Source organism: Phytophthora ramorum, assembly GCF_020800215.1.
Source record: "Phytophthora ramorum isolate Pr-102 chromosome Unknown Phyram_PR-102_s0002, whole genome shotgun sequence".
NCBI classification, from domain to species: Eukaryota; Oomycota; class Peronosporomycetes; order Peronosporales; family Peronosporaceae; genus Phytophthora; species Phytophthora ramorum.
The window spans coordinates 1,580,084-1,598,890 of NW_027150648.1; the positions used below are offsets into that span (position 1 = coordinate 1,580,084).

At 52.8% G+C, this 18,807-nt stretch overlaps 5 protein-coding genes across 5 annotated transcripts; 3 read left to right on the plus strand and 2 right to left on the minus strand.

Moving 5' to 3' along the window:
- Positions 1-5,453: 5,453 nt before the first annotated feature.
- KRP23_1905 (uncharacterized protein) lies at positions 5,454-5,990 on the plus strand (the record flags this gene model as incomplete). The annotated part of the gene is made up of 1 exon (XM_067886571.1): positions 5,454-5,990. The coding sequence occupies one exon, from the start codon at positions 5,454-5,456 to the stop codon at positions 5,988-5,990; it is 537 nt and encodes a 178-aa protein (XP_067749240.1).
- A 2,507-nt stretch (positions 5,991-8,497) lies between these two features.
- Positions 8,498-8,824, minus strand: KRP23_1906 (uncharacterized protein; the record flags this gene model as incomplete). Its single annotated transcript, XM_067896050.1, has 1 exon — positions 8,498-8,824. The coding sequence occupies one exon, from the start codon at positions 8,822-8,824 to the stop codon at positions 8,498-8,500; it is 327 nt and encodes a 108-aa protein (XP_067749241.1).
- Positions 8,825-10,370: 1,546 nt separating this feature from the next.
- Positions 10,371-11,723, plus strand: KRP23_1907 (uncharacterized protein; the record flags this gene model as incomplete). The annotated part of the gene is made up of 1 exon (XM_067886572.1): positions 10,371-11,723. The coding sequence occupies one exon, from the start codon at positions 10,371-10,373 to the stop codon at positions 11,721-11,723; it is 1,353 nt and encodes a 450-aa protein (XP_067749242.1).
- Positions 11,724-11,910: 187 nt separating this feature from the next.
- KRP23_1908 (Astacin-like metalloprotease toxin 2) lies at positions 11,911-13,182 on the minus strand (the record flags this gene model as incomplete). The annotated part of the gene is made up of 1 exon (XM_067886574.1): positions 11,911-13,182. One exon carries the CDS (start codon positions 13,180-13,182, stop codon positions 11,911-11,913), a length of 1,272 nt encoding a protein of 423 aa, XP_067749243.1.
- Positions 13,183-14,586: 1,404 nt separating this feature from the next.
- KRP23_1909 (putative E3 ubiquitin-protein ligase HERC4) lies at positions 14,587-17,861 on the plus strand (the record flags this gene model as incomplete). The annotated part of the gene is made up of 2 exons (XM_067886575.1): positions 14,587-17,589; positions 17,655-17,861. 2 exons carry the CDS (start codon positions 14,587-14,589, stop codon positions 17,859-17,861), a joined length of 3,210 nt encoding a protein of 1,069 aa, XP_067749244.1.
- Between the last annotated feature and the right edge of the window lie 946 nt (positions 17,862-18,807).

The window sequence follows — 18,807 nt, forward strand, 5'->3', positions numbered from 1 at the left end:
CAAGGACCCCATTCGTGGGTAGAGAATGTGCAGGAGAGCAATTACCGGAAATTAATGTTGAAACCATTGGCTTCCCCAGTCTTGAAGCGCTCAATAAGTCGAAGATCATCGGGCAAAAATCGGTAAGTCAGCGCAATAGTGGCCTTCATATCGAGAGCGCACAATCCGTGGTCGCATTCGTCCATCACGACGACCACGTCGGGCTCCGGGAGACAGTTAAAGTACTCGAGGGCCACACCACTCAAGAGTGAGGAGTGAAGAATCTCCCACCACCAGAGCAGATATTGTTTCATGGAGTCGCATACCGTGACATTTCGAGACCTGTGAAGGTTAACCTCTCAAAGCCGTAGGCGCTGGAGAAACGGGTGGGCTGCCCTAATGCATGTTGCGACGTGACGTAAGCCTCCCATGAGAGAGCGATACCGTTTCCGCCAGAGTACACTCGCGTGGTACACCGATGCTACCAAGTTGCGAGCCTTAACGATCTTGACAGCAGGCATCGCGAACGTTTCAGCAATGGTAGTCCCAGGATTTTTTTTACTGTTGTTCCATGCCGGGAATTTGTCCTCATTAACAGCTTCACTGCCTAGTATAGTCGTCATAGCGTAGCGCAGTGAGCATTCCATATCTTCGTAGTTGGTCCCCCGACATTAGCAGCGACGTTGACGTGGTCATCTACCCAGTGATAGTTGAAGAAACCATTTGGGTTGGGCCGGTTGGCATGTCCGCCGTGAACAAATGCTATCGCCTCACCGATGACTTCATATTACTCAGGAGAACCCATCCATCCAAATGGACATGCAAGCTCAATAACGAGTACATCCTCGATCTTAATGCGCCCTGCAAAGCGGTGTACGCTGCGGCTGTGAATACTGACGTGGCGAAATGCGGAAGTTACATCGGCTGCCTGGGCCTTGGTCTCAGCATCAGGGTGTTCCCGCTTGGTTCGTATTATCTCGGAAGCGACAGCGTCGCAGTGTCGATTGGCGGCCTTTGGAATAGCGTCCTGGTCTGTGAAGACGTTGATCGAGGCGCTGTCAGGGAACGATAAATTATGGATTGTCCTTCTGGACGTCAGCGGGTCACCACCCGCCTTGTCGACTATCCCGAATGGGCTGACGAACACTTCTGGCCACAACGAGAGGAGGTCTAAGTCTTGTACGAGGCACCTCCATGCGTCTTGTTCCTTGCAACACAAGAATGTCTTGCGCAGTATGTTCACTCTCTCAATTGCCGACCCGTGGTTATTAGGTGGATGCTATTGAAGCGGCACGTCCTTCTTGAGCTCCACACGCACGCCTTCCGCTGCGATAGATTGCGGTTTCTCTAGATGCTGGTAGTTCTTACACACCTCCGTGATCACTGCCGAAACCTTGTGCTTGTTTGGCCGGTAATCTGTTTCCGTCGGGCCACGTACAAGTTCCACTAGAGCCGGTAAAGGCATCCGCGTCCGGCGGACAAATTCAGAGAGTGTACGTTGCAGAGGCGTGTTGAGTAGAAACTCTATTCCGCTTGACGATTGTCCGGATGCAGGATACGACGACGTTGGAAGTCGCAGCCCAACCTCCCCCAGAGCCTTGTTCAATGTTAGACGCCGAAGTGCTTCGAATCCTGAAGTGTGACGGACTGCGTTTTCGGTTACCCGAGTAGCCCTTGCACTAGTTCATACGTCACGCGATGTGCGCTGTGCGTGTGCGACAAAGTCTGTGTGTATATACATGTCATCAGACATTGAGTCCGTTTCAACTGTCCCCGGCTGTGTAGCAATCTCAGATGCAGGAGGTGTCCTCGACTGTATAACCATCTCAGGTGCATAATATAACCCAGGCGGTATGGCCATCGCAGGAGTAGGACCGTATGGTCATCTTTGTTACTGATGCTGCCCTAGGCTATATGGCCATCTCAGGTACATTTGGCTGTATAGCCGTACGGGTAGCCCTAGACTGTGTGGCCATCATAGGTACGATTGACTGTGTAGCCTCTTGGCGCTCAGTGATCAATAACGTCTCAGACTGCCGTGGTAATGGTCCGAGCGCAGTTTCTCCAATCGAATTTACTCCGCACCGGGAGCATGAAATGGAGCATGATTTGTGCTTCAGATTCGGGTTTTCATAGGGTGGAGTACATGAAAACCGCGTTTCGCCCCGCGACGAGCGCGAAAATTCCACCACCCACCCCTCTTGCCTCCCGGCACGACAGCTGCGCAGACAACGCTGGAATGCATACTTGACTCACTTAGTAAACGTGGGATAATTTCACATATGTTATCTTCCTTATCCACGTCTTGATTCCGAAGTGGCGGGGAGTCGTCGCCACCTCGGCCGCTTCAGTGCCATCCGTTGCGACGCCCATGCTTCTGTTTTTCGTCCCAGCCTCTGCGGCGGGCGTACGTGTCTTGAGCCCACTCCTTCAAGCGGAGAGGAATGTCGGCGGACGACCGACCGTGGATGCGCTTAGGGTGACCCCATGGATCCCGTCGAATGTCGTCATACGCACGTCAGCTGGTGGCCGCTGTCTGAAAAGTGGCTGACGGGCTGAAGTCGCTCGCGAAGTTGCTGCTGGACGATCCATCCTCCAGCGCTTCTTGCTCATTCTCCTCACGGAAATGGAGGATCATCAGGCCACGGGCGCCCAGTCGACCGGAGAAGAGAGCCATCAGCATCACCGGGGTCGTCTTGAACCCCACGCACTCCGCCTCACGTAAGTCTAGCACAAATAACATGGGAGAGATGGGCTTAACTTCCGTCGGACTTAGGCCCTTGAACATGCGAGTCGCAGCCTGCACGTGCACTTGCGAGGATGATAGTCGCCCTTGGCCTTCTTCGCTTGTTCCGGGAAACTGGCGCTTGTCAGTTGACGGACGCTGTCGGCTGGAAGCTTGCCTTCATCGTTCGATTCGGTGAGTACAGCTAGCAACTGACGCACGCCTGCGACTTGGCCCCTCAGGCTTTCGAGCTCCTGGCATAAACGCTCTATCTCGTCTTGAACACTTGACGAGGATGCAGCCGGAGATTCCTCGACACGAGCTCAAGCTTAAGGTCTTGCTTCGCTGGGAAGTCCAGGCTGGAACGACGTCATGAAGTCCGCGAGGTCGAACCCAGTGGGCTGTGGTGGCGTCATCTTGGTCGCCGAATCCGTCCGCTACGTCATGCTCGGACGTGAGCTCTCCACCCCGGTCGTCGAACGATCTTCGTTCGTCGTCGGCACTTCGGGTTGAGGCGCGCGCGGGGGGGGGGGAGACGCTGCAAACCTGTTTCTTCTTGCCCTTCTTGGCCTTCTCCACGTCCGCCGGGGACGCCTTGCGCTTCGCCACTCGCTTGGACGCACGGATCGGAGGGGACTCAGTCGTCGAGCAAACCGGAGTCGTCGTCGTCGTCGACGTAGCGCCGTCAGCTGTAACGTCGACGACCTCTACCGTGGTTGCCGCGGCAGCCGCTGGTACCTCTGCTGGAGCCGGGTTCGTCGTGGGAGGCCCAGCCTCGGTAGTGGCGCCGCCGAGGGTATTGTCAGGTTCTTAGTCGGTCATGGCGTCGTGCAGTGTTGTGGACATAGGAACGTTCCCTTAAAACTAGCTTGGCTTTCGTGTCTTGGTCGAAAGCTGAACTGGGGAGATCGCTGCGGCTCGCAGTGGGTGGCTCGCGCATAATGTGTGCACCACACCATTGTCGTATCCATTTGTGTACAACACCATTTCCATTTGTGCCTCCAGGAAATGAGCCATACTCCATGGATTTTCCATAAATGACGGATAAATTACCACCCTGGTAACCCTACTAATATTTTAGTTCCAGCTCAGTTGATTCCAGAGGAATAGTTCGGGATCATCTCGTTTGTTGCGAGTTTTCTAATATTATAGAACTCCGACCGTGTAGCAAGGTTCAAGACGTTGGTGTTCCCAACCAAACAGCATTTGAGAGCATCATTCCAGAAAAACGCTAGGCAGACTGTGACTAAACGTGAATAGACTCAGCGTCGAAGCGCTAAATCGGTTGGAATGTTCAGTCTGACAGGCCAGTCAGCAGGTAAGCGTTGTTAATGCTGTTCTCGGTCGTGCTGCAGTACTTGCAGGTCTTCTGTAGAATCCATTGATGCCGGAGGAGCCGGCAAAATATTGCGGCATGATCCTTGCGTGTTGTGGGTATTGCTGAACACCCGAGGAATGTCTTCGACGCATCCATCTCTTGAAGGCGTCAGCCAAAGATTGTACATCTCATCATGAGCGCAAATGTAATTTAATTTGTGAAATGTCATTATTATCCACAAAAGTTGTGGATAATAATGACATTTCACAAAATTGAGACAACGTCAAACCGTTTTTACTAATCAACCAAAGTACGAATCTTGATTTAGGTGGGCGGAGAGCCGTCTTGTGCTCATTTTGAGTCATTGTCTGCTGATGAATGTTCGATATAGGTGAAGTGACATATATCGAAAAATGAAGGAAGCAGGCGACGTCTTTGAGAGGGCGGCCAAATTGAAAAGTGATGAGGCTGCCGCCATCGTAGTTCGGGCAGTTGAGAGCTTTGCTCCCACGGACTACCCTACTCTGCATATTTACTAGAATGTTATAATAATTATAATCCTAGCCAAAACGTAAGTAACTGCTAAGTATCCGTTACATGACATCTTTTGAAAAACGTATCTCCATTTTCAAGACCCCAAAATGGCGCTACCTCTTGGTGGCGGGTGGCGGCAATATGCCTTCAATTTTTTTGAAACGTATATTATGGGAAAGCTCTTGTTAACAGCTATCGAAATCGACTAGATTTATTGCGCTTGTCTGACTTTTGCCGAGCCAACGCACGGGCGACATCGGTACTTGCGAAGTAAATCGGACTTTCATAAAGTGGAGCGGAGACACCCATAAAACGTACCCGATACCTAATATTATCATCCAACCAGAAGGTGACACTTCATTTCATGGACGAGAGCCTCTGCTCTCACTCATTCAAGAATAAGCTGGAGCGAAAGGAAGCTGAGGACGAGAGCGACGCTCAGATCACACAGGCAACACCAAGACTGCCAGGACCGACACCTTCACTCGACGACAGCTGATCGCACCCAGCTGATGTCACCGCTCTTGCGCGCCTTCGTAGCTTAATGGGAAAGCTCCGCTCGCGGAGATAGACGTTCAATTCCTCTCGAAGGCAGATGATGTGTGGCAGCAGCTGGGGCGAGAGACACGAGTGCTAGGCTTATGCGAGCGGGGGAGAGGATGAGGTGCGACCACGAACTTTGCTAATCCAGTAATTGCATGTGTGTGTGCGTGTGTGTGTGCTTGTACTGATTTACGGCGAATTCAGCCACAGTAAGGTCAGCGGCAAAGGCAGCGCCCACATGATTGCAGCAGCAGAGGCCATGATCGCCGAAGAGAGCAGCTTTCACAGGAGAGAGCGGCTGCATATTGGCGGTAGGTCTGCGGTGAAAGGAAAGCGATCAATCCCCGTTGTGCTATGCAAGCGGCATTACCTCTTCCTGAGAGTCTGACGTGCCGTGTATTCATTAAGAATGGACATGCATACGGATCAGATCGTAACAAGGTTCCTCCTTCACCAACGTTTGTGTTCAATGTAGCAGAAGGGTATCCCGTGCTGAGAGCTAAGGTCGAGAATCACTTTGAGAGCGCGCTACCAGGGCAATGGAGCCCCGAGTTGATAATCTACTACAAGCCGACTAACAACGCGTATCAGAAGGACTATCAGGTGCTATGCAACGACAGTAGCACGATGCAAGTCCAGCTCGACACGGCGTGGCGCAAGGCAAGACTGCGCAGCAGAGGACAAGCAGGTTTCGAACTGGAACTCTACATCTACGTACCCAAGCCTGCTGATCAAGCGACATCGCTTCGAAGGGCAACTGCTGCGCGCGTTCAAGAGCAGATGCCACGTGTGGCAGAAGTCCTGCGCGAGCAAGGACTCGCTGCGGGCCCAGAATCTCAGACCTACATGGCCGTCACGCAGGCAAGGCTTCCGGAGGAACTCCTCTCTTAGAGCCCGACAACACCACTTTCCGGCATCTGCTGCACGTGGACGCCCAGCAGGCTGCAAAGGAAGAATCCCAAAATATGGCGCAGCAGCTAGCGGACGCAGAGTACCACCTCGTTCGCGTCAAGATCAAGGACGTTCCCGTCGCGATGCAAGTGAACGTGAGTGGCCTCAGAGTTGCGCTTGGTCTTCCCAGCTACACCTTGCGCCCCCCATTCCGCGCTCCCACGAACGTAGCCACACCATCTCCTGCCGTCTACATGGAAGACACGGATCACCTAGATACTTAAGAACTGAACGTCAGCTAAGAGGATCACTTCGCATCTATATTTCTTTAATTGACAAATCGTTTGGCTTGTAACCACAGTGTCTGTACAAATTCTCTCGTACCTCTTCTTTCTGGCTAGTGCACGCGTACATGGCAACGCGAACCACTGCAAGCGGGGCTTCACGAAACGCCATGTTTGCGTGGCGTTGAATCCAGCGCTTGAGTAGTGAGAACCCGACCTCAATTGGATTGAGGTCGGGCGAGTAGGGAGGTAGAAAAAACAGCAATGCTCCTGTTTCATGAATCATCTCCTGGCGTTCCTTGTACATGTGGATCTTGGCGTTGTTCAGCACCACAATCGATCGAGGCAGCGGCCACGGGTTGAGAAACGGGAGAATTTTAGTCTTGAAAACCTCATGAAAACTAGCACGCGTAAAGGTCCCCTCAAAAAAGCCTTGAACGTCCATCGCGCCAGAATTGATACCCTCTTGCCGCGACTGAAAGGGAGGGTTACATAGGCAGGGGTGTTTCTGGCAGACCAGCCATACCGACGCAGCACAGATCTACAAAGCAACAGTATAGACAACAATTTGAATTAGATCTGCAGTGACATCGTTAAAATTGTCAAACTTACCTCCCATCCGTTGAAGTCTCGTCGATGAAGACGAGCTGGTCAGGCCCACTGTAAAATGGAGCGAGTCGGCCAACGTACTATCGTCTTTCGCGCGGCACGCTCTCTCTCGCTTAGTGAGCACTTTTCGCGTTAGTTTCAAGTCGAAACGTAGAGCGCGGCATATCGTCGAGTCCGAAACGCATATCGAGTCCTTGTATCGCGCACGTAGCTCGTGGCGAAGTTCCTCGAAGTAGAAGCACGGATGTTCCTTGACATAGTGCCTCACAAAGGCACATACGTCACGAGGCCATCGTGACGTCTTCGCACGGACCTCAGCCTTAAGCACATTACCTGTTGTGCGGAACTATTTGTACCGTAGATCTAGACTACGTTCAGAGAAGCCTAGCACGCTAGTTACAGTGGCAGTGTCAATTGAGGAGACGTAGATGAGCACGATGCCTCTCCAACGCATGTCAGTTGAGTAGGTCATCTTAAACTTTCGCTTTTGACGAAATCTCTGAATGCCCGGGTGAGCTCCAGCCATTCAGGCATTGTGCTGTTCAAAGCCAGTGTTTTTGGTGGGATAAAAGTCCGATATCGGACTGCACACTCGACCATACTGATTGGCTAATTTAATCCAAACTGATCTCAACTTGTCCATTTTTGACAACATCTCGGTAGGTTACACCTAGCCCCTGCAACGAGAAAACAGTTTTTAAAGCCCGACCCGCCAAAAGGCCTGAAAGGCACAATAACTTTTTAGGAATGTAAAGGATACCCACATTTTAAATTGTCGGTTATGTATGAAAATTGGATGGCCAACTATAAGGTCAATTATCTCGATAACTCTAAATGTTTGATAAGTAACACTTTGTTCGCCGTGGTCTCAAATCAATCATGGATATCTTTAAATCCCATCTACGATAGGCACATAAGCTCCAAAAACCTCTTGGCGCAACGAGACGAAGGAATTGGCCGGCCAGGACAAGCCACGGCAACAGCTTTCAATCTGTCGTAGCTCAGTTATCTCATATAACCTATCCGTATCGCGAGCCGTGACAACAAGATTGCATCGCACGGATACGGATTACTACAACTTGAGTGTTTAAAACAAGACTCAAATGGACAACATCCATAACATGAAAGTAAAACTATTCATCGGGTTTTACGAATCTCATGCCGTGTTGGAACCATTGACAACTCCGATTGTATTTGCAACACACGGTGTGTATTTGAAACTGAAATGACTTCACTGTACGATTGAATCACGGCGGTGATTTCTCCAAGTCACACGCAGCTCCCGGTTGTTGCTGACGCACATAAGCTAGTCCAGATAGAGGTGATACTCCGGTTCGTACTGCGAAATATACATTTAGTCCATCGAGTCACGTACGAAGGCCTTACACTCATCTTGTTAAGGATTCGAGCCGGATCTTTGCCTGTCATAATTACAACCCGTTCATACCACCACTGTCCTGAAACCAACGACAGCGGCACCAGATCGCAGGGACGATGGGAGAATGAGCAGCCTCCGTACTACACTTAATCCATCCATCATCGCAGGATCCGTTATACAGCTACATTTACGGCAGGTAGAGCTTCTACCATCCAAGCTCAGTCTTCATTTTCCAGCTATCCTCGCAAGTGGGACTCAACTTCAAGTCGTACTTTAGCGGAGCACGTGACATTGCCTTTCATGACCATGCTCAGGACTTTGGTGTCAGGAACAAAGCCCCTCTCTTCTCCCTCATCCGTCATCGACACCTTCTGGTCCTCATCCTCGTCAACCAGGGCAGCGCTTCTCAACTGTCTTGTACCAACACTGCCAGCGGGCAATATGTCAGTCCAAACACCGACATCGGTCATGGCCTGGTCGAGCTCTTCGACAGTCGCCGAGACTGCGTTAGGGCTTGCGAGGTGAGCAGCTGCAGCCACCAGCAGCACGAAGTATGGACGCATAGTTGGAATTGGGTAGCTGGTCGTCTTTGAGTGGGAGACGTTTCACGAGTACCAATTTCGAAGCAAAACAGACAGTCTGGTCCGTAAAAGTCGAACGGAAAGACTATGTTCTTCTGGCCCGATTTCGCTTATTTGCTTACGAACCGCAATTTCAACATATCGGAAAGACTGTGGTTTGCTGCAGCTTGTTGTGAGAAGAGGCTCTTGCCCCCCCCCCCCCCCCCCCCTCAATTGAATACGCCCAAGTTGGGGTGTGTTGTGTTTCAAGATTTATTGTAAATTAAAAACAAAGATCAAAAATAGTATCTATCGATTGATTTGTGTATAAATAACGAAAAAGTCACAAACATAAATTTCGTAATATATCATTTGGACTATATAACATCGCGATAATTGTTTAACGATCCCTTGGAGCTAGACGAGCTTCGAGCAGCCACAACTTCGTAGACACTGTAACTAAACGTGAATGACCTCCAATGGCAAACACCAAGTACGCCGAATCGTTGGGCACCCTTATCTGGCTTGCGTACCTGAGTGCGTGGAGCAAGGCAGAACAAACTCCGCTGCGCTGTTTACATTCAAGATACAAGTGCATTGTACGATTCAAGTTATCTCGTTCGCCACACGACGACTGTGCACGCCTCACAGGCCGCGGAGCTCGCGGAACTGGCACTGTGCGCGGTCGTTGTAAGCAGTAGTAGCGAGTCCAATTCTGTGCTGCTTTTCTTGCTGGAGCCCCAGTAATCCACGTGCCGATGGCCAGTTCTCGACAGTCAATGAGCTCTGAGCAATGTGACAAGACTGAGCCGGTGTCACGGCTGTCAGCGTGAACATTGAGCAACAGTGACCCTTGTTGCAGATTCGGCACGGATACTTGAATCTTAACGGTCTCATTCCGCTTCAACTTGGTCGCTCAAACTCGAGCTTCGAGGCCCCGTGCGACCTGAGACTCAGATCCTGAGTAAACGACGAGTCCTCTCTCTATGTGCATGTGTGCGTGCATGAATTACAGACACTCGAGGTATTCGGTTCGCTCATCCCCGCCGGTCAAAAGGTCACCGTTTTGCTCATCCTGATCGTCTGTATCAAGCGATGCTTGTCCAGCACGATGATCGTTTGGTCAATGGAGACTCTGCTGGTGGTAGCGGTTCAGCCTTGCCCGAGAAGTTTATTTTCAGAGCCTCCTTCGCTCTTCCAACCGACTGAGACGCTGCGTGTTTAGGCAAAGCATACGGAGCAAAGTGAAGACGCCCCGTGTTGGGGACGCACAGAGACCAGTCATGCTTGTGTTAAAAGCGGAGGCACTTCGCTCTGCATCGGCGAAAACGTCAATTCGACGGAGATTCAAAGCGCGAGTGTATTGAATTGCTGAACGGGACGGTGGTCCGCTGCGATGCCATTGGCACGTCCGTAATTTCACGGCGCTTGTCTTGACTCCACATCCCGACTCGACAATCCCACATGGGGAAGAGTCTCCAGCTCGCTCGCTGGCCAACGCCAGTCATTCCTGAATTTGCCGCAACTAGAACAGCACCAACTGCCAACCATGGTCCGCGTCCTCGCCGCTGCAACGCTTTCTGCGGCCCTTCTGGCCTCTAGTGCCAAGGCTGACAACTACTTCATCGCGGCCGAAGCTCCGGACTACAACAACCAAGTGGTCGCCAACCTGCTCGCCAACGTGAGCTCCGTCCGCGCGGACGGCGAGGCCTACGCCGTCTTCGACTGGGACAACACGTGCATGTTCGGCGATATCTCGTACACGTCGGTGTACTACCAGGTGGACAACCTCGACTTCCGCTTCGCGCCGGAGAACTTCGAGACCATCTTCTCACTGGGCTACAACACTAGCAGCAGCGACATTTGCCTCGTGAACGGCACCAGCTCAGTGCTCGGCCAGGATGTCAACGGAACCGATGTCACCTTGGCCACGGCTCTTGCTGAGACGGCCAAGGAGTACCAGGTGCTGTACGACGCCTACGTTGCTCCGACGTACAACCTGACCAGCAACGCCACGGCAGCGAACGTTTCGCTGGACGAGATCAAGGAGACCACCGAGTACCAGAACTTCCGTGCCAAAATCTCCTTCCTGCTCTTCGGACTGGAGGCTATGGACGGTGGCGACGACCACTCGGACTGTGCTATGACTATCGCCATGACGGTCTTCCCTCAGTTGCTCGTCGGAATGACCGAAGACGAGATCAAGGCTCTGATCCGGTCCAGTATCCGCTGGAACTTGGGCCAGGCGCTTGAGGATCCTACGTACACGTCCACTGGCGATCTGGCTGTCGAAGGCTCGTACACTAAGGGTCTGCGTTTCTTCAACGGCCAGGAGTCCACCATGCGTGGTCTTCGTGCGGCGGGTGCCGATGTGTACATTATCAGCGCGTCGCCCGAACTCTTCGCTGCTGAGGCTGGCGGTCTCTTCGGACTGGGCAACATGGTGCCGAACGACAACGTGTACGGCGTCCGCTTCAAAACGGACGACGCCGGTGTGTTCACGGGTGAGCTCCAGGACAACTACCCGATCACGTGGGGTCCGGGCAAGGCCACCATTGTTAACAGCATCCTCGAACCGATTCACAAGGGCGCAGCTCCCATTTACTCCTCGGGTGACTCGGACGGCGACTGCGAGATGCTCAGCACCGTGCGCGACGGCGTCGTCGACACCAACAACCGACTCAAGGGCAACTCCTCTTGCATCAACGGATTCTACCAGAAGGCCTGCGAGTACTTCGGCACGACCGAGAACAGCACCAACAACGCCTACCTGCTGCAGGGCCAGGACCAGGTGATTGGCACGTGGATCACCTCGGGCTTCAGCACGGAGGACGGCGTCACGTACGAGTCGGCTGTCACCGCTTACAACGGGTGCACGCAGTACCAGTTCCTTGACCTGTAAGGCGTTTGCAGTCGTGTGCTTAAACGAAGCTATAACTAATACCTTTTGACACTGTCCACTTGAAGTAAATGATGTTTGGTTGCCAAGAGCAATTCAGGTATCAACAGCTAATTTATTTGTAAACGATAAACTCGAACACGACTACAGTGGGTAGCGCTCTCACGGCTACCCGGACACGATGAAAGCGCTAGTGCTGCTCAGCTGTAAGAGATCTCTTCGAAAGTGCAGACGACTTCTTGTTCTGGATCTGGATGGTGTTCTCGAGGTTTTCCCACCACTCCAGCATTTCAGCGACTGAGCCATCAGCGCTGCTACCTTCGCCATGAACACCTCCAGGCTTGTAGTCTGAGTCTGACGTTTTGGAGGCTGAAGTCCCTTGCTTGGCTGACGATCGCACTTCAGTCGAAGGGTTACTAGTTGACGGCTTCGACGTGTGCTTGATCATGTCCGAGATGGAGTCTGGGGCGCCTACACTTCCAGCAGTCGATGAGGCCACAGTTGGGATCTTCACATCACGCACCGTCGCGTTATCTTTCGAGCCATAGAGCATGCGCAGCGTGTAAATATCCCCAGCACTCAGCACCGCGCGTGTGCCAATCTCCACGTCGCGACTCGAGTTGCAGTGCTGCTCCACAGGTTGGATGCAATTTTTCACCATCTCCACGTCGCAAAACGCTTTGAGCGGGTACTGAGCCTTGGGGAAGCAAAGACCTGCCGTGCGGCCGTAGTGCATGATGGACTTGGGGTCGTACGCCTTGAGTGTCGCTTCTCGACTCGTCGTCTTGGCATAATTCTCAGCGGACACTGGCAGGTTCTGGTCGGTGAGCACGACCACCTCCCGATCCGGGTGCGTGTGCTCATGGTACAGCCCCATAGCGTGGCCGATTTCGTGCACCACATTGCCCGGGCCGCCGGCGAAGCAGCTCTGGCCGAGGTTCATCACCTGCGGCTTGCCGTCATTCACGTAGCCCACCATGCCGTAGCACGCGTCCTCGTTCTGCTCAATACTCACGTATTTCCCGTTGCACTTGGTCACTGGTTCACACTCCTGCAGGGTCACGTTCACGTCCGCTTTGCTGTAGAGATCCACCGCCGTGTTGATGACCTCTAATTCGAAAGCGGAGAAGGACCCGTTGATGCGGTACCACACGATATTGTCGGGCCATTTGTCCTCCTGCAAGATGATGGCCACGCCCAGTCGGCGGCGCCTAGAGGCCTCCGTGCAGTCCACTGGGCGACTGTTGATCCACTGCGGGGCGTCCACCAGGCCGCGGTCCTCGAAGCAAGTCGCCGCCCCGTACAGACACCGAGCGTAGACGCTGCCGGGCCGATGCGCGCGACCGACTAGATATCTTGCGCTGGCGTGGTCGATCCGGACGCCGTCGACGTCGCAGGCGGCAGGCCGCGCCCACGAACGAGTCGCCGAGAGCAACAGCAGCAACGTCGACAGCACCTGCATTGTTGGAGACTTTTGGTGAACTGCTGACTACTTATCCGAGCGTCTGATTGGTTGGAACCTGTCGACTCAGTATGGAGTTGTAGAGGTTCATGACAGACAAAAGGATGTAGCCATCACAAACAGTATTTGTAAGTGTCTCGATTGCATGTTGGGCTTCGTATCGTGCATCGGCGTGCTGCGAATGGTTGTGCTGAACTATATGAGCGAGTACAACCTTCATGTTAAAAGCCACACTCAGGGATAGCTACGTGAGTCAGCAATCTCGCAATCGTAAGATATGCTTGTGAGTTGACACTGTTCACATTATGTCGTAGACCCTGTAAATCACTTCGAATCCATGTTGTCAGGCATCTCGCGCACAATTGCAAAAGTTAGCTTGTAGAAAGTCAAAAGACTGGACACAAGACACCATCCGTCATGTTGACGCGAGCCATTAAAATCTATATGAGCTCGGGGTGGTTTGTGTTCGTAAGCGCAGTTTTACATTATTATTATTATGCTGACAATAGTTTGTTGCAGTGTTTTCGACACAATCACTTCCTCACCAGAGCTGGGTGCCTGACGATGAGATGTACAAGCTTTGGTCGATGCCTCCAAAAGCGGGATGCCTCGAGGTGTTAATGCCCACAAAACGCAAGGTGAAAACGTCTCAATATGTTACCAGCTGCGCAACGATCCCTCCCGGCCATGTAGCAACGTTCAAGGCATTGGCGCTCGTAGCTGGACTATATTTAAGAGCAGTCTTCGAGCAGCAATAGCATCGCTCCAGAAAAACACTAAACTCAGGAAGACTTTGAATTCACTTCGGTGGGAATGCTCAGCTCATATGATGCCTGGAAGCCTGAGTGCTGCGCTGGTTCAACACCTTTCTGCAGCGGGACCAGGACCAGGTTATGGGTCCGTGGATCAACTCGAGTTTCAGCACTGGACGTGTTACGAAAAGTGGTAGATGTTCTCAAAATGTTTAAGTTGTTTCAAAATTCAACTGTGGGTCAAGCGAATAAACTAAAAAATCGGACCGCAGATGAAAGCCGTCCAACACGAACACGACCATCTGCGTCGTCTAGCGGTAGACGACCGAATGAACCGTATCATTAAACGAGCAGGTCTGGATGCAAAGACCTGGAAAACATGACAACGGAGAAGCTGTGGTTCCATCGCCCGAGTATTCGGCGATTTTTGATGGATCCGTTTGATGAGGAACGAGGGGTTATCCAGCACTCCGTACACTGTGATCAAACAGCAACTACCAATGAAGAAATGGCTGTCTTCTGGGCGTTGTTCGTTGGAAAGTATTACTTCGGAGTACTATATACCAGTAGTTTAGCAAATCTGTGCCTTGCAACTTGCAACGGCCGATTATTCTGGGTGTGTTGCGCGAAACGAACGTGGGGCTCGACGACAATGGTTAGCGCTCTATCGAAAGCTGGTGCTCCACAGGGGATGGAAGGCAACCTGGGCATCTTGTACGTGTGTGGTGAGCAAACTGGAGGCGAGATCACCGCCGCGGAGAGTCTGCTCGGATACAAAGTTCGTGGCATCTGCGGTGCCTATGACCGCTTCGTGGCGTTGGTCGACGCGTGGGAACTCAAATGGTCTGGCAGCAAGGAGGGGGCGGACTTGGAGAGCCAATTGGTGGCCGAAGGACTGCAGGATGTCAAGGTACACTACGTCGCAGTTGGGAAGAACCATCGCGTGGCGCTGTCGTTGGACGGACAACTTTTCTCTTGGGGTCGATGTGGAGCAGTTCTGCCTAGCAGTGAGTTGGGTCACCAACAAGGAATGTCCATTTCGCAAAACTCCTTCCACAGCCCAGAGGCAGATGAACCGGAAAAGCGCCCGAAGTCTGATCGATCGCTCAATAAGCTGCCGATCACTACTGCCACTGCCACCGGAACCCCGCACCGAGTACTCACGGCACCAGAATTGTTCTTCACTCAAGTTTCTTGCGGCAAACACCACTCGGCTGCTGTTACGGATAACGGAGACGTGTACACATGGGGGCGGAACTTCGAGGGCCAGCTTGGGCGGGTGCTCAAGACGCTCCCGAAGGAGATCAACTCTGTCCTCAGTGGCATTTGTGCGTGGCCGAAATACGTTGGGTTCTTCCTTGGCAAGCCGCGTGTCGTGTCTGCCTGTTGTGGAAATACGTTCACTGCGGTGCTACTTGCCGATGGCAGCGTGTACCTTCTTGGTGGCAGCTCGCTTCGACCGCCACAAAATTCATTTATCAACGCACCCAACTTGATACTGGAGAGAGGATCCGACGGAGAACCTTTTGTCGATATTGCTTGCGGCTTCGAACACATCGTTGCTGCAACAAGCGCGGGTGACATGTTTTCGTGGGGCCTTAACACGTTTGGCCAGCTCGGTCACGGAGGAAAGACCGGAAGAGGAGAGGCAGAAGTCAAAAGAGGCAGAGCTTTCCCCAACGCCGTCAAAGGCAAGGGCTCAATCAAATGGGCGAAGGTTTTCGCAGGAGGAAACTACTCTGCTGCACTCACGACGGAGAACCAGCTTTACACGTGGGGGAACGGTAGCTATGGTAAACTGGGTCATGGTGGGGGTGGAAACCCACGAAGCCAGGCATGTGAGTTCACCCCGCGACGGGTAGACTTTCTCCAGCACACAGTGATCGGGTCGGTGGTATGTGGAGATCGCAACCTGTTTGTGTTTGCACCAACTTGCATTTCAGAGATAGCACCGCTGTGTGGAGAGCACACAGGCGGGTACGAACTCCGGATACGCGGCAGCGGATTCTGGACGAGCGATAACGTGACAATTCGTTTCGTGCCGCTGACGGATGGTCGACTTATGCGCGGTACGTTAGGGACATTCAATGAAGCCACAGGTGACGTTGTATGCCAGGTGCCGAAGTTTCGTTTGCCCGGAGAATATGCCGTCGAAGTCTCGATGAACGGGAAGCATTTCACATCGAACGGTCGAGTTTTCACAGTCTTCAGGCGCCCACAAGTTGCGTCCGTGTCAGTGTACGACGCTCGTTTCGCTGGTGGAGAGGAAATCACGCTCTCCCTGTATGGAAGTCTCCCAGAGATCTGCCGCCGCCCAGTCATTCGCTTTGTTCGCTGTTGTATTGATGAGAAAAGAGGCCACCCGCTACCCGTCAACTGTCTTGAGCATGCTCCTTCGGCACTTGGAGTTTTTGACGAGCGCCCGGAAGTCGTGGACGAGATGGATGAAGCTGCAAATGACCCATCGGATGTAACAGGTCGGTGGCTGCGTCTGAATACGCCAGCACTATCACACAACGGAGGCGGAGTAGTGCCATACACTCTTGAGATCTCGTACGATGGTGGTTTGCAATTCGCCCCGGTGTGCGTGGATCCAACGCTAGTAAGACAGAAGGATGGAGAGGCAGACGACGCAGATCCTGTGATTGAACACTACAGCCACTCCCGCAAGCAAGAGCTACTCCAGCCTCCACTGCCTCACATTGTCTGGGCTCACGACGCATATCTAGTACGTGTCCGCCCCAACTCGTTCCTTACCAACGAGCTTCCCCAAACGGTCAAGATCGAATTGCAAGACAACCTTGCACCTGACGTAGCCCAATTCTCGGTGAGCATCGTTTACTCTCCAGTGAGCAGTGGACGCGATGAAAATGACTCACAAAAGGCTGGCGCATCGGCAGCTCTCCGCGTTGAGAGCGTGGATGGTAACCTTCTCACGTGCACCATTCCACCGCTGTCAGAATGGGTTTGCTCGCCGCCAGCGAATCTCAAAGCACAAGGTTTGGCAACTGAATGGTGGAAATCGTACGCAAAGACTGGCTTTGACTCTCAGTTGCGGGTCTCCATGAACTCTGGTAGAACCTTCTTGCCCGCTCAGCTCCAAATCGGCGGTAGAAGTTCATCAACTGCGGCCCAGATATTTGGTATGCTCGCCCCGGGACGCTTATTGAGCTTGTTCCCCAATGTCGGTATGGCACTTGGTGGTACGCAGGTGTCTGTTGCCGGGGACTTTTTCCACTTTGACACGCAAGATGCCGCCGTGAAGCTACAGTGGAGAGAAAGCAGTGTAGTGGTGCCTGCCGCTTGCTTGCGCCCGGAGGGGTCTGCTGGTCCCGAAGAGACGAACTCGACGACTCGGCGTGTGGTCTTTCGAACTCCACCATTACCATTTTCTAACGATGCTGTCACCGCTGCTGCCATGGCGGAGGGTATGGTACTCGGGACACGAGAAGAAGTCGCGGTGTTTGTGTCCCTGGACGGCGAGCACTTCGCAGATGCTGGCCTGAGCTTTGTGTACTGCGCAGTTCCAGAAGTGAGTGGCATTTCCCCACAAGACGCAGAGCCTGGTACGAAGATGGTTGTGACTGTCGACCGAGTGATCTCGACGCCTGCAGCATGTGTGAAGTTGACGGCAGCAGACTCAGGAGTATCGGTGGTAAGTTTCTCGCCGTCGCGACGGCTTAGCTCACTGCCATCTCTAACGAACTGTTTTTATCGTAGGTGGTGCCTGTGGAGATCGACGAGGTAGCTCGCACGGCTGAGTTTACACTTCCAAGGCTACCGATCAGCACCGAAGAGCTGGTGCGCGTTGCGCTGTCGCTCAACGGCCAAGAGTTCACAGGAGATGTCTCGGACGCAGCATCGGCACCGAGCGAAGCGGAGGTGAGCTTCAGCTACAAAGTTTCCGTCCCTGTAGAGGAGCTGTAGCAGCACAGAAACATAATCCAAGCACACCACGCGTCCATGGACAATTCATTCGGTGTTGAACCGAATCTTGCTTGGGCTTACGTTGACATGATCGGCGGCCACATACTTGCACCTGCTTGAAAAGCAGACGTTAACTCGTGTCGATCGCGATCACGAAGACGATACTTTTCGCTAGTCGGCGGATCCATCACGCTAAACCGAAAATGGTACGTGATAGTCATATGGGCAGGCAACCAAGGCAAGGCGTCTCCAAGTATTCAGGCTCATGCACCTCAGCCAACTACATGTGCACGTACACCATTCGACTGCGAGTACAATACAGTCACCTTGGCTGGTCTGACATATCCTTTACATGATCAGGTGGTTGGAGTCAAACTTTGACAGGATTTCCAGTCGTTCGGTTCGGATAGCTCTGGATCGAGCGGAGACTGGTAATCATATGGTCGAGTCACGCAGTTAATCAAGTCGGCAGAGTACATGTACGATAAATCTTCAATGACGTCAAGTCTGACAGCAAACTGGTATGGTGGCGTCCTTCAGCGGCTGCCCCGAGTGAGCGCTCCGATGGGGACGACGAGCGAGGTTGCGACTAGGTCAACGCTCGAGACCATGCAGATTTGTCGGAGTTATTCGCCGTCACTGCTGATCACTTGTCTTTTCGGTGTCAAAGACATTGTGATCCACCGAAAGGATTCGTTTGGAGCGACTCGCGACCATATGACCGACAGACGAACATTGTTGCCCTTGCTGTCGGCGGGGCTCGCTACCCACGCCACTTCTCAACTTGTCTAGCACGAAACAAACTCCACTTGACGATGTGTTCGTCAATCCGTTTCTCGTTCGCAGCGGTTGCGGCCGCCGCAGCGATGATCGGAGCCACCACAATCGACACGGGCACTGCCCCGGGACTCGCGGCCGGCACCACCGGCGGTGGAAGCATTGAACC